This window comes from Protopterus annectens, chromosome 8.part1, assembly GCF_019279795.1.
Source record: "Protopterus annectens isolate FY-2018-M chromosome 8.part1, PAN1.0, whole genome shotgun sequence".
Classification (NCBI taxonomy): domain Eukaryota; kingdom Metazoa; phylum Chordata; order Ceratodontiformes; family Protopteridae; genus Protopterus; species Protopterus annectens.
In genome coordinates, this window is record NC_056742.1 from 170,030,315 (window position 1) to 170,046,219 (window position 15,905).

Below are 15,905 nucleotides of genomic sequence, written 5' to 3' on the forward strand. Positions count from 1 at the left end.
TACAGCAAAGAATTTGGAGATTTCTGAGCCTAATTTGAGTGTGGCTCTTCAATATCTTACTGAGTTATTGGACAAAGGTTTGTCCTTCTCTTCCATTAAGATTCATGCTGCAGCAATTTCAGCTCACTATGATTGTGACCCACCATTGTTTTCGCATCCTTTGTTCAAGCAGTTTCTTAGAGGGGCAAAGAATATAAGACCCCACGTAGAGCTCCTACTCCTGCTTGGGATCTCAATTTTGTGTTGGAAAAACTTACTCTACAACCTTTTGAGCCTGCAGCTACTGCTGAATTGAAATACTTGTCATGGAAGACTGCTTTTCTGTTGGCTATTACTTCTGCAAGAAGGGTGTCTGAGTTGCAGGCCCTTATGGCAGTAGAGCCCTTTTGATTTTCCATAAGGATAGGGTATCATTACGTACTAATCCTTCCTTTATGCCTAAGGTGGTTTCTAGTGTGGCTTTAAACCAAACTATTCATTTGCCTACTTTTATGCAGACCCCCAAAATAAAGGGGAAAAGATTTTGCACACTTTAGATGTACACAGGCAATTGCGTTATTATTTAAGCAGGACTAAGGATTTTAGGCAGTCTCAGCAGTTGTTTGTTTCTTTTGCTTTGAGTTCGCAGGGCAAGCCTGTGTCAAAACAAACTATTTCTAGGTGGATTGGGTTTTGCATTGCATTTTGTTATTCCCATCATGGCAAGGAGATTCCAGCTGGGATTAGGCCTCATTCCACTAGGGCTACTGCCACTTCAACAGCATTTCTAAGGGGTGGCAACTAAGGATATTTTGGAGGCAGCTACTTGGAGTTCAGTGCATACTTTCTCTAAGCATTATCACCTTCCTATCTACTCTAAGTCTAGGGCTGGTTTTGCCACAGCTGTTTTGCAAGGCATGTTGTCAGCTCCTACTTCTTTATGATTTGCCAGCCTCCCTTACCTCTGCTTTGGGATTCTACCCAATAGTAAGGACTGCAGCAATGTGGTACGAAGAACATAGTACAGTTTTGTACCTACCATAAATGTAGATGTTCGAGGATCCACATTGCTGCAGTCCAATTTACCCTCCCTCCTTCGCCTCTGTGTTTAGGGGTGGTTGTGTAGGTGAGGTTATATGCTGATATTTTTGTATATATTTTTGTATATATTGTACATATTTTTGGTGCAGGTATTTTGGGCCTTGTCTTTTTAGGGTCTTCTGACATCTGGGGCAAGAAAAGACTGAGGATATGACGTCGGTCATGCGCATTAGTACCCTGACGTACTGACGTCAGTCTAATGCGCCCTGACCGACGTCAGCCATATACTCTGGTATTCGGGCCGACTGGACAGCGGACTACCCAATAGTAAGGACTGCAGCAATGTGGATCCTCGAACATCTACATTTATGGTAGGTACAAAACTGTACTTTCCTGACCATGTGTTGATGTGATTGTGCATGTCCAGCAAAATGACAAATTACACATTGCTGTAGGGTCTCAAATGTGCATAACATAACAGGTCATGAGTATCTGTGTTACTGAGTGCTTCTGAATGAGGCCTCCTGTGCTCTTGAGATGGCCATCATGAGATTCTGTGCTGTGAGCACTTGTTGCACACGCATGTATGGTGCATGCCCCCAGAATACTACTTTTTTTCTGACCACTTCCTTTTCAATATACTACCCATTCACTAATTATGCAGTACTCAGAATTAATGTTTAATTTCAGAATCTCTAGACAGAATATCAGTAATGTTATTTTTTGCAGTAATTCTCTCAAGTTTACATTCCTTGCCATGTTAAATAAACTAATGAGCCCTTTCTTCTTCTTCTCCTTCTACAATACTTGTAACACTTCTGTTTGTAAGAATTAACTACAGGGACTCACTCGCTTGTCAGCCAATGATGTCCTGTTTCCTGATGTTCAAGCCTCAGATTTATTTATTTTATTTATTTCACATTTGATTAGCAAGTGTCTGGCTGGGCTGGAAAAGCATTTTCAGCAGAGACCCAGGGAGAAAAACTCTGTTCAACAGCAAGTTTTACATTTAAAGAATAATGCAAAAACAATAGCTTAAAACAAACAGCAAAAATAAGACAGTAACACAATCAACTAGCTGGGAAATGGAAGTACAATAAGTGCAGTATATATACAGAATTGAATAGAGCAAGGCACAAGCTACTTTTGTGCAATATTAGGTGAGAATATACACACAGTCTGATAGACTGAACTAGTAGGCATGCAATAAATGGTGGAAACATAATCCAGGGCAGGCAAAATAATCTAGAAAACCTAGTCAGGGTTGGAGCAAGGACAGAACCAGTGAATGAAAAGATGTTCTCTGAGGCTTTGCTCGAATTTGGAGGTGTTATTTAGACTGAGGACGTGCTGAGGTAATAGGTTCCAAGACTTAAATATTTTGCTGGAGTACAGAGAGTCTGTGAAACTGCTTGGAGATTTGGTTACTTTTAGCAGAAGTTTGTCCGGGGATTGTAGGTCTCTGATGTTAGTGTTAACTTGAACTAAGTTTTTTAGGTCAGGGCAGTTATTTGGTTTGTTTAGAATTGTATGGGCAATGGTGAGTCAGTTGAGTTGAAGTAGATTGGGTAGCTCCAGCCAGTTGAGTTTTTTTTTTAGAGCTAGGCACTGGTGAACCCTATAAAGAATGTTGCCAGCAAATTTGGCTATTTGATTATAGCATGACTCTAGGAGATTTAGATCGGTCTTACGTAAGTTAGTGAAGATTTGTGAGGAGTAGAGAAGGGTGGAGAGAAGAAATGACCTGGCAGTGGTTAGTCTGGAGGTGCTGGTAAGATAGGGTTTAGGTCTATAGAGTTGATCTAATTTTATATGCACTTTTTTAATAGTCATTGGCTATGTGTTTGTCAAGTTTTAGATGATTGTCAATTATGATGCCAAAGAGTTTGGTCTGTTCTATGGGTTCAATTGCAGTTTGGTTGGAGGAATAGATGGTGAGTGGGGGGTTGTTGTTAGTAGTCCTGTTTTTGGTGAAGAACATGAGGTTTTTTTTTTTTTTTGCATTGAAGATTAGTTTGTTTTCAGCTAGTTAGGTTTCTCTGTCTAGTAGGGATTTTTGTGTTTTATCCCGAAGTTTGAGGATGGTGGGAGCAGAGCAGATGAGGGTGGCATCATCTGCATACTGGACTAAGGTGGCATGCTTAGTGGAAGTGAGGAGGCTATTAGTGAAAATAGTGAAAAGAAGGGGTCCTAAAATGGAGCCTTGTGGAACTCCTACAGAGATAGGCTGAAGGGGAGAGAAGGTGTTGTTCCATTTGGTAGCTTGTTGTCTACTGGAGAGGTAACTGTGAAACCAGCAAAGGGGTAAGGAACCTAAGTTGCATGAGGCAATTTCGCTAAGGAGTTTTTGATGGCAGACAGTGTCAAATGCTTTTGACATGTCTAGAAAGACTGAGGAGACTAGAAGTCCTTTGTTTTTAAGGAGGTTTGCTGTGTTGGTGAAACTGATCAGAGCAGTAGTGGTGCTGTGTATGGGTCTGAATCCATGCTGAGAGTTGGACAGTATGTTATTAGTAAGTAGGTAATCAAGTAGATGACGGTGGATGTATTTTTCCAGAATTTTTGCTAAGGGAGAGAGGAGAACAACTGGGCAGTAGTTACAGCACTCAGTGGATGGGACACCTTTGTGGTGGTATGATGTGCAAGATTTTCCAGATGGTAAGGACATGCATTTCTGGGATGGAATGATTAATGAGAATGGAGATAGGATAGCAGACAGAAGGAGCAGCTAGCTTTAAAAATTCATTTGTGAGAAGGCCAGCAGCAGGGGAGGAGGGCTTAAGCTTTGTAAGAAGTGTTTTGATGCAGCTAATCTGGATTTGTGATAAGGAGACAGGGTTAGGGGAAATGGTGGGATTTGGGATGGTTAGTGGTACATTTGGGTTATTTTGTAAGAGGTATGTTACAGACTTGATGAACTGCGAGTTGAATTGAGAGGCTGGACTATCTGAAATGTTTGAGGTGGTTGGGGGTGGGGTGAAAGATTTGCCAGGCTTTAGGAGGTGGCTAATGCTTTGCCAGAATTTTGCGGGGTTGTGTGTATGTTTCTGTTGAGAGTTAAGGAAAACAGATTTTTTTTTGAGTAAAATCTGTTTTTCGGCTTGATTCTGTTGTTGTTGTCTTGCGGCTTTTCCCGGTTAGGGGTCGCCACAGCGAACTCCAGTCCGCTAATGATTGGCAGTAGATTTTCATGAACGCCGAGGTGCCAGCTCGACGTTCAACCTTTAACGAAGGCACGCCCATTTACGCATGTCTTTCGAATGCCCACCCAACCGCGGGGAGGACATGCAAACTCCACACAGAAGGCATTCCCCGCACTTCAGCCGAGAATTGAACGGGAGAACTTCTTGCTGTGAGGCAACAATGCTACCGCTGCACCACAGCGGATTTCGGCTTGATTCTGTAGTTGTTTAAATTCAAGGAAGGTCTGCTTAGTTTTTAGTTCAGTGGTAGGTTGACCAGGCTTTATCTCATTGTTTTAGTACGGTTTTGGAGTTACCTGATAGCCATGGCAGATGTTTGGATTTGGTACGGATTTTCCTGATGGGAGTGAAGTTATCAAGTATATTCAGGAAAGCATCATTGAAATATTGGACTGCCAGATCGAGCTGGAGGGTTTTTAGAGGGCTCCAGTCATAATGCTGGAAAAGGGAGTTAAATAGAGCAGCAAAGTTTTTTTGTTGCAAATGAGTTTGAAGTTGGTATTCCTGGAGAAGTGAAATTTCCTTCTGAGGATGAAGGCTGGTGCACAGTCGCTAAGGGTGTTGGGAAGGCAGCCTACAGTATAATCTGAAGTAGAATAATTTATAAGAATCCAATCTAGGATGGATTGTTTGTTTGAATGTTTGTTGGAGCAGGTAGGAGACTATATGGCTTGGGTGAAGTTATAGAGGTTTACAAAATTAGAGGAGTTTTCAGCCAGTCCAAGTTGAAGTCACCAAGGACAATGGTCCTTGGTGTGCTCTCATCTGTGATAAACTACACAATAACACAGATGGGAAACTACAAGGATTCAGTAGATTTACAAAAAGAAAAGAAAGGAAGACAGGTTTAAAACATCTTGCTAAGCAGAGACTATAGGATGGCACCACAGTTGTGAGCATGCTACTTAAACTATGCAGTGAGATGGAGGATCCTGGAACAGACACTTCATGGTTACATGCAAGGTAACATGCACATGATGTGCATGAGGTGTAATTTCAGTCTTCAATGTTTGTTCCTAATACCCAAGTTGCATGAAATGGCATAGTGAGTTAACGTTTAAGGCAGTAGTCTCTAAACTCTGAAACAGTACCCTCTTGGTCATTTGCCAAACTAACCATCACTGCACCATGAAATATGTTTTGTGGAAACTTCTTATGGACAACTGAGGACACACTGGAATTACCTCAATGTGTATGTGCCATTCCATCTAAAACTGTTACTGCCTCTTTAGCTTTCCCCTACTTCAGACAAAGTAGAGGCACCTAATTCAGTCCAGCTGTCTGGATGTATGTTTGCACTAGGGTAAGACTGAATCTGTCTTTCTTTTCACTTCCCCTTTCAGCAGTGGCACTCATAATGGACTCTGGACTCGTGCTTCATTTAACCTTGCAGAGTGAGCTCTGGTGATCAGACTAGTTGCAATTTTCTGCACTACTGCAGCACACACCTTCACTGGTGCCCTCTGTTCAACAGACTGCAGTCTAGAAGTTATGTACTCACCATGACGTTCGATGTATCTAGTCCATCTCGCCTCACATTTTTACCCATGGGTTCGGAGCCAAATATCGGCTCCGACCCGGCCGATTTTACTAGCTCAAAGTCTCTCATTGGCTGGGCTAAGAGGGTATCCCATGGTGCACTGCTCCATATCCCCAGATCTAGTTTGCTGCGAAAAACATTTGTACTCCATATACACACCACATCCATATAAACAATAAACTAATCAAAGGGACTCTGCAGGTGACAACCTAACCTCCAAATCCTCCAGGCAGGGGGAAGGTGGGAGGGTAAGTAAGAATGTGAGGCGAGATGGACTACATACATCGAATGTTATGGTGAGTACATAACTTCTTGATGTTATGTAGTCCTATCTCGCCTACATTCTTACCCATGGGACAGCGTCCCTAGCACCTACATCCTGGGTGGCTCATAGGAAAATACTCCTGAGAACTGTGGAGCCAAAGTAAGACCTGCCCCTGGAGACCACGTACAATTTGTAATGAGAAACAAAGGTGTGAGGAGAATCCCAAGTAGCTGCAGCACGTATATCATCCATTGACAATCTAGCTTGATAGGCTGTGGATGTAGAAACAGCCCGAGTAGAATGTGCCTTGACTGGAAATGGCAAATTTTTACCTCCTGCCTGATAGATGAAAGAGATACAACTGGCTATCCATCTAGACAGCGTGACCTTGGATACCGGAGAACCCAATCGGTTTTCCAAAAAGGAGACAAAGAGTTGGTCAGATTTCTGGATATCTTTTGTCCGGTGTAGATAGAAGCGTAACTGTCTATGTAAATCCAGTTGGTGAAATCTAAATTCTGCCTTGTTAGAAAATTGGGGGAAGAAAACAGGCAGCTCAATGGACTGATTCATGTTAGACACGGAAGCCACTTTAGGAAGGAATGAGGGGTTCGGTCTAAGAGAGACCCTATCTTTATGGAAGATTAAATATGGGGGTTTGATGGAGAGGGCTTGAATTTCCAAAACCCGCCTCGCTGAAGTGACTGCTGTTAAGAATGCTGTTTTCCATGTCAAGAATTTTAATTCACGGGTAGCTGCAGACTCAAATGGTGGTAGAGTAAGGGCTTGAAGAACAAAATTGAGATCCCAGGGCATGATAGGTTCGGACACTGGGGGACGAAGCAACAGAGTACCTTTAAGGAATGCTTTGCATAGCCTGTGTGCCATGAGACTAGGTTCATTCGCTATGTGGAAATTAGATATCGCCGCCAGCTGAACTTTGATGGTGGCTGATGCAGACCCCTGATAGAACAGCATAGACAAGAACTCCAGAACTGAATCTACTGGAGCTGTGTAAGGATCAATGCCTCTAGTATGTACCCAGAAGATAGAGAACCTTTTCCATTTGCTAGAATAAATCTTTCTAGTGGATGGCTTATGAGAGGACGATAATATATGGACCACTTTCAGTGAAAAATTATGACGTCTGACTAGCGATGGACGTGGAGTAGCCAGGCTGTCAACCGGAGGGTCATCAGAGAGGGGTGGAACTGTCCCGACATGTGTGTCAGTAAATCTGGTTGAGGGTCCAGAATCCAAGGAGTGTCCACAATGTATGGTTGAAGAAAGGGGAACCAGACTTGACGAGGCCAGTGTGGAGCAATCAGAATCATTCTGCTTCCCAAGGATTGCGCTTTCTGAATCACCCTTGACAGCAGGGGAAATGGAGGGAAAGCATAAAGCAGACCGGAGGGCCAATCGTGAACCAGAGCGTCCATGGGTGATTCCCCCTGTGGGGGGATCAGCGTGAAGTAGTTGCTGCATTTCGCATTGAGAGGGCTGGCAAAAAGGTCGCTGCAAGGCCGACCCCATCTGCTGAAGATTCGCTCTGCAACCAGGCGATTCAGGGACCAATCGTAAGACATAAGGATCGCTCTGCTTAGTCTGTCCGCTATTACGTTGGACTTCCCTGGAATGTGCTTTGCCACCAGAAACCGTTGGGAAGCTATTGCCCACTGCCACACTCGCATAGCCTCTCTGCATACAGGGTAAGACCGGGTTCCCCCTTGTTGTTGAGATTCCACACTACTGACATGTTGTCTGAGTGTATCGCAATAGTCCCTAGAGGAAGAACTTTCTGAAGTGCCTGCAACGCAAGAAGCACTGCTCTCATCTCCAGGACGTTTATATGTAAATGCATCTCGTGTTCCTGCCAAGTGCCTTGGACTGCCTGCCGAGATAATGCCCCCCCCCCCCCATCTGGGAGGCGTCCGTGGTCACCGTGGCAACAGGGACGGGTGGAACAAAGGGCTTTCCCCCGTTCAAATTGTTGGTGCACAGACACCAATGGAGGTCCTGCTTGCACCTGTCTGTGAGTAAGATGGGATAAGATAGTGGGAGTCTTTGGAGAGACCATTGGACAAAGAAGAGCCATTGAAGAAGTCTCATGTGTAATCTCGCTAGAGGGACCAACATGATAGTTGCTGCCATGGTCCCTAGAAGTTGGAGAACCAGTTTTGCCTTCGCTTGTCTCAGGGGCATCAGCATGTGTATTTGTTGTTGTAATACTGTGATCCTTTCTTGTGGTAAGAATGCTCGCATTCGAATGGTGTCTAAATCTGCTCCTATAAAGGTGTCACGCTGTGAGGGCAATAAGGCAGATTTTTCCCAGTTTATTGTTATGCCCAACTGGTGACATAGACTGATGGTAGTGTCCCTGGTCTGAACTAGTTGATGCCTGGTGGGGGCGGTAAGGAGCCAGTCATCCAGGTACGGAAACACCTGGAATCCCTGACGTCTCAAGTGAGCCGTCACCACTGCCATACATTTGGTGAACACCCTGGGGGCTGTGGTGAGACCAAAGGGCAGGGCTCGAAACTGGAAGTGACTGGCTCCCAGCCGGAAGCGTAGGTGACTCCTGGATGCTCTGTCCATTTTGACATGGTAGTAAGCATCCTTGAGATCGATGGAGCACATCCATACCTCCTTTCCCAACAATGGGAGAATCGATTGTAGTGTGACCATATGGAACTTGGACTTGTGTACGTAATTGTTGAGTTGACTGAGATCTAGTATGGGTCTCAGGTCCCTTGTTCTTTTCGGCACCAAAAAGAATCTTGAGCAAGTCCCTAATCTGGTTTGGTCTGAGGGGACTCGTTGGATGGCTCCTTTTTCTAGCAGCTGTGAGACCTCTGAGGCTGCTTGATCCCTTTGACTGGGTGGAACGTCTGGGATTTTTCTGATTGGCAGGGGTACTGAAAAGAATGGAATGAGGTAACCTCCAGAAATTATCTGTAATACCCATCGGTCCTGGGTAATGCTCTCCCAGGCTTCCGGATACAAGGAAATTCAACCCCCGACTGGCGCCGGATAAGCGCAGTCGGGCACACCCTCAGGAGTGAGAGTATGGAGAGCCACGGAAGGAGTCGCGGCTCCCGAATTGCAGGGGCCCCCTCTGCCTCTGGGGCGATGTCTCCCTGAATAACCCCCCCTCACCTGCCTCTGGAGGGGGGTTCACCTTGTGCGGCAGGAAAAACCTCTGTGATTTCTTGAACCACATCTTCCCCTCCTGCTGGGCCTTGGGATAAGGCCTAGAAGGAAGGGAAAATATTACCCCTACGGCAGACAGGGTCTTTCCCTCTTGCTCGCACCTGGTGAGGGTGTCTTTCACTTTGGTCCCAAACAAGGAGGAACCGTCAAATGGGGCATCAGTGAAGGAAGACTTGAAGGCCTCCGCAAAGTGACACAGGCGCAGCCAGGCTTGCCTTCTAAGGGTGACCCCTGAGCTTGCTGCCCTACTTGCTCCCTCGGCTGCATATGAAATGAGCCGCATGGACGAGTTAGCGATGGAGTTGAGGGTAGAAACCTGGGCGTTAACTGTCTGAGCCACTGCCTCAGGTATGTTACCCGCAAGAGTATCTCCCAACTCTTTCAGGAGATCTCTCTGGAGCCGATTGAAGTGAGACAGATAATTCAGCGACCGAAGAGTGAAGGTTGCTGAAGATAGGGTATGCTTCCCGTACTGGTCCATGGTCCTAGACTCCTTGTTAGGAGGATGGACGGATGAAGAAAACTCTGCAACTTCCTTCTGGGTGGCTGCCGCCACCACCATGGCATCTACAGGGACTCCTTTTGACAGAAACTCTTTGCCATGGGGGGGGCGGACAGGAATTTGTTGGGACGCCTGGGCACGGGCTCCACAGAATCGGGGTTTTCCCACACTCTTCGACAAATGAGGTCAAAAAGTTCGTCGAAGGGTGGAGGCACCCAGGAGGCAGAGGGTTGAGCGTCAAAAGCCTTAAGGAATACTGACTCCTCCTCCTCCTCGGAAGGAGCTTTGGAAGGCCAGTCTCCTCTTTGTTTCAGTATCTCCAGGATATCGGAGAAGGAAACATCATCAGAGGAAGACTTGGGGGACCCTTCCAATTCCTCGAGGTCACTATCGGAGGTGAGAGACTCATCTTGGGAGTCTATGTGCTTCCTCTTGCACAATTTCTTTCTAGGAGGCTCCTCAGGCACGGACTCTGGGGGACCCTCAGAAAGTTGGGGACCGCTCGTGGGGGTATCCTTAGGGCCTGGTACTCTACTGTCCATGGATAGGTGAGTGTCAGAAGCTCTCACCGGGGTGGTGGGGGACGGAATGACCGACCCGGGTGATGTAGCCGATGATCTGGCCAGCGCGCTCCGCATGGCCTCGAAGGCCGGTCCCCTCGAGTCCGAGGACCGACCAGCCTCCGAGGCCACAACCGTGACCAGGGTCCCACGAGCCGATGCACTGAGTGGGAGACTCGGAACCGACAGATGTCCCAAAGTATCCCCCTCAGGCCTGACCGAAGAGACCCAAGTCTCGAACCCTGTGGACGGAACAGACATGGTCGGAGCCGAGGTCAGCACCGATAGACCCAGAGGGGGCATCGGAGCCGGCGCAAGAACATCACTCGGAGCGGAGCATACCGGCTTCGACGACAAGGATGTGCTCAGAGGAGGAATCATCGAAACGGTCATAGGAACTGGCTCCGGAGCCGAGTGGGTCAGAGCCTAGAACAATTTAGCCAACACCGGTGACTGCAGGAGCCTCTGCACCACCCTATCAACATCCAAATCAGAAAGCCTGGAGGATTTGGTGGAGAGCGATGGAGATTGGGATCTCTTGTCAGGTGAACCATGCCTCACACTGGGCGACCGGCTCCGAATGGGTTCAAGAATAATAGGAGCCGACACCAATTCAGTTAACACTGATACCTCCTGCGGCCCCGAGGACAGTGGAGCCGAGGAGGTAGAATCCAAAACAGTAATCTTCTCCGGAGGCTCTGAAGTGGCAGATGGAGCCGGAGACCTTTTCTTAGCCTTGGAAGCTTTAGATTTTGACTGAGGACTAGAAGCCGAGTATATAGCTTCCTCAAATTATGGTTTTAGAAGTCCCTTTAATATTAATTTATTTTTCCTCTCCTGGAGCATCCTAGGACTGAACGTGTGGCAAAAGCTACACGACTCCTGTAAATGGATGGCTCCAAGGCAGTAAACACACACAGAGTGTCCATCCGTGATGGACATCTTATATCCACACTTTGAACATTTTTTAAAGCCAGAAGGCTTATGCTCCTTCTGATCCTTAGACATCTTAACTAGCGCTAAGTGAAACCACCTAGACACAACTAACAAAAAGGGCGGGAATAACACACAAATTAGAAACACCAGAAAAACTCTACTAGACACACTCTAAGAACCTCTAACTGAAACGGTTCTTCTAGGGTACACACAGATAAACACAATCACACTAAAAAGTTTATCTAACAACAGAGGGGAGGACTAGGTCCTCTAACTAAAATGGGCCTAGCCCGCTGAAACAGTTAGGGATACCAAAAACACAACTGTCACACTCAAACACAGTGACAGCAACAAGAAATAGCTATCAAAATAGCTTTTGGGTATGAAATATCAAATTTCTCTAAGAGAAATAGCAAAAAAGAAGGTACTTAGCCACAGCCAAGCGAGACCACGTCCGAGCTACACAAGCGGCAAACGAGATCTGGGGATATGGAGCAGTGCACCATGGGATACCCTCTTAGCCCAGCCAATGAGAGATTTTGAGCTAGTAAAATCAGCCGAGTCGGAGCTGATATTCAGCTCCGAACCCACGGGTAAGAATATAGGCAAGATAGGACTACATAACATCATATATTTCTGCCCTTTGGCCAATTTTTTTTTGTCTAGTCCTACATCTCAAAGACAGTGCCATACAGTAGCTGACAATAAGCCAGTTTTGAAAGCTGAAACAGTCCTTCACTGTGGTCTGCTGACTCCAAGGGATGCTCCCTTTCTGCAGGAATGGATCCCTGAACACACTATCAGGCCTTTGGCCAGTCCAATTACTGATATGGGCGCTTTCTGTGGTAACTTTGGTTCTGGTCTTGAACAGCCATCTTTTGTTAGCACCACTTTAACCCTTCAGGAGTTGCTTTTTTTGATGCTCTTATATATATAGCTATATATATATATATATATATATATATATATATATATATATATATATATATATAGATATATATATATTAAACACAAAAAGCAAAACCAAAATGTAAGTATTATAAATAATTAAGTGAGGAAGGTTGGCTTTAATAGCATCTAGAAAACAGACTGCTGCCTTATGATATGGCCTACATCAGAGACACCTAGTTAAGTTTCATATCAAATAGCTGCAGAGCAGGATTATTAGCACTGCCTTCCCAGCCTCACCACTCAGTCTGGGTCCAGTGCCATACACAGCAACTACAACTTGACCAAACTACTGCATTCACATGCATAATAATTTCCAGTAGAGGTTGGTAGTACCTTCCAATACTATAAGCCTCCTTTTCTGCTTCATTAGTAGTTTACTGCCATCAGCCAGACCAGTATGTCACAACAAAGTTACACATTAGTCCTCTACATATTCCATTACTTGATATACATTATTGTTTAACCATATTCAACAAGCTAGTATTGAAGTATTTATTCTTTTATTTTCTCTGTGAACAGTGTATTGTAGTATGAGTGTGTTTATTTTTTTCTCTTTTCTTTACTATTTTATAATATTTAAGCAATCATTGGCTTTGGGAACATCTATACTTTTTTTCTGTTCTGTCAATCTGAAGTGATTATAACACCCTGGCTGTTGCCTGCAAATGGTCCAGTGATAACAGTGCACTACCCTGGTAAACAAAAAATTTCTGGGATACTATGGTTGCCACCTGCTTTATTACAATGTCATATTTATTACTACTTAATGGTTATACAAGAAGTGATATTAGTATGTTGGTACTTAAACTGCATTACCACCTATTTATCTCTAGGAAACTGGAAATTGTTTTAAATGCTGTTTCATGTTAGGTCCCTTCTGAAAATGGGACATGGTCTCTCCTAGTTATCAAACAAAAACAAATATAAATAAGTTATGTATAATGTTATATTTATTCTGCGTAATAGTCTCAAAGTTGGTGGTGCTGTGGTAGCACTGTCGCCTCACAGTAAGACGTCCTGTTTGATTCTCAGCTAGAGTGTCTTCTGTGTGGAGACATGCGTGAATGGGCGTACCTTCGTTGAAGGTTGTGTGTCAGGGCTGGCAACACGGCACGTAAAAATCTACTGCCAATCATTAGCGGACCGGAGTTCCGCTGTGGCGAGCCCTAACCGGGAAAAGCCGAAAGACACAACAACAAGTCTCAAAGGTAAACAACTAATCATGCTTTCTAATTAGATGAAAGTCACTTTTGCAAATGTCAATGAATGCTATTTCAATTGAATTTGAATTTTTTTGTTCTTTTTTGTGTAAGGGTAGGCTTTAATAATCTCACAAGCTGAGGGCTATGCCCCTGAACACCCTACTTAATATAACTACCTCATATCTTAAAAAGCCAGGTTCATATTTTTTTTTACCTAGTGAAAAGATCCAGCTGAAAACAAGGATTCTCAAAGTCCTGCCACATTTGAGAAAAAAGTGTATACCAAGTGAGTGACTTACACAGCTTTGACTAATCTTTTGATGCATTAATAAAGTATATGTAGCTGCTATGACTGTACTACACTTGAGGTCTTAGCTTGTATCTGAAAACAGGCAGGCCTGCTGTCTATGCCATAGGCAGACAAAGAGAAGAGAGACAGGACAACAATATGTAAAGCTACACTGAAAGATGATAGTGCCAAATGCAAATAAAGACAGAAAGATCACAGAAGACTTTTCCTGTTCATACATTAAAACAATCATTTGCTGATGATTATATCAATGCAATAAAAGGCTTGACAAGATGAATGCTCATTGCTACCAATACTTACAAATTCCTGGATCTGAATTCTTTAGCAAACTGTTCCACACTATGAAGAGAAGCAAGGTCTAAGGTCATGGCTTCTACCTTTGCTTTATGCTGGAATGAAAGAAAATAAGAAACGTATATTTAAAATGACAAATAACAGTGCATTTAGTTCACACTATCATGTTGCAGTTTATGTGCTATGGAACCTGTTTGAATTCCCCTGCTTAATATTAGAAACCAAGAGTGAATATAAATCACAAAACAAATGGATGTCCACAGTAGCCAGTGCCAAAAGGAGCATTTTGCGAACACAGCTCTCCTGAAAACATGCAAGCTGTAGTATTTCATTAAGTGCAATTAATTAATGCATGACAATTCAAGGGTTACAGTAGTGGTTTCATCTAGTCTGGCACAAAATGGCACTTGTTCAGCAAAACACATTGTAAAAAAATATTTACACACAAAAGGCTTTACCCTAGACATTTCCTTTTTTTTTTTTCTTTCTTGTCCTGGTATTTGATTCTTTTCCTATTTAAGTGTATAGCAAACGAATGAAAACTAGACAACTAATTTACAAATGATGAAAGATATCAAAATTTCACAATAATGAACCTAACTTAAAATAGAAGAAAAATATAATTTATGTAAATATTCCAAGACAGATTTGTATAGAAACAAAGCACTTAACATAACACATCTGACAAAATAAATATAGTGCACTTGCAACTTTGCATACTTTAACTTAAAATCATTTAAATATTGCCCAATCCAAATGCAGTGAATGGACATGTGTTTAAATAAAGGTTTTGTTTAACAACACATGTTCTAAGGCAACAGAAAGGCTGAAAGAAAAGAAAGCAAACTTTAGCTATCATAAGACTCAAATGGGGAATAAGAATAAAAGGGCTTTAAACAAAACAGGCTTGTAGTGCATGGTTCTCTATGATTAAACTCCAAAATAGGGAAAATATAACTGATTAAACACATCCCTAGAGTGAGCCCAATCTTAATAGTGCTTAAAAAAGCTTGTTAAGCACTACTAAGCACTGTTAAGGCTATAGCTTGTACTAGGGACCAACAGTGGACAAGGCTGACTGGCAAACAGTAGCAGTGGAAGGTGACGCAGTTTTAAAAGCTGTTAGAGCTTTGTTTTGTCACAGTTTTGTAGTATAATGAAGTGTCTAACAGCTTTCAATGCCAATAATTGTACAAAAGAGCACTTCATTTCCACCTGCTGTCTGTCTGATAGCACTAAGTAGTTTACCACCTTTTAAAGGCACTGAAAGCTGGTAAAATACTTTGCACTCCTGCACTTTTTCGTCTGCAACATGAAATGTAAAAAGCTATTGTGCATTGCAATGAATTAGGATCCTGTCAATGATCATAACCCTTTATTAAGTGATGTTATTCCTATTCATCGCTGCTGTAGTAGCTTTAGTTATATACGTTATATTCTACCAAGAATATAGAAGAAGGCCAGCATCAAAATCTTCAGGGCACCTTCCACACACGCAAACTGTCAAGCAGCTCAAACTGAGCTGACTCAAAGACAAGTATGGCAGCAAAGCCCTTCAGAGTTTTCCTACAGTCCAAGAGTACGCTCCTCTAAGGCTTTCAAGGATCGAAATTCAGCCTATGCTTTCTTTTGCTGGGCAGATAAGTTTCCTTTGGGGGAAATAATCCTAACCCTGTCTAATATTTACTAATGTTTTATTAGTTTCCTCTTCAGGAATGTTATTTTAGAGTTTGGCGTTGTGTGTTTTAATGAACTATCTCGAGACTGTAATTCACTTTTAAATGAAGCTCTCATTTTTTCTGTCAGTTTAATAGTGGTGTAAACTAAATGATTACATATTTTCTGTGGAGGAATTGTGTTTATTTATATATCCATTGTAAGGCTGCCATAGTGTTTGAAAGTGCTCTTTACT

The 15,905-nt window shown here is 43.5% G+C and overlaps 1 protein-coding gene across 1 annotated transcript in view; it reads right to left on the reverse strand.

Annotated features, from left to right (window-relative positions):
- The window catches only part of LOC122810112 (WW domain-containing oxidoreductase-like), a 340,274-nt gene extending 326,169 nt beyond the window's left edge, over positions 1-14,105 (reverse strand). Inside the window, exon 1 of the mRNA XM_044081587.1 lies at positions 14,000-14,105. Coding sequence (XP_043937522.1) covers positions 14,000-14,067 — 68 coding nt within the window. The 5' untranslated portion in view covers positions 14,068-14,105. The remainder of the gene's footprint in view (positions 1-13,999) is intronic.
- Between the last annotated feature and the right edge of the window lie 1,800 nt (positions 14,106-15,905).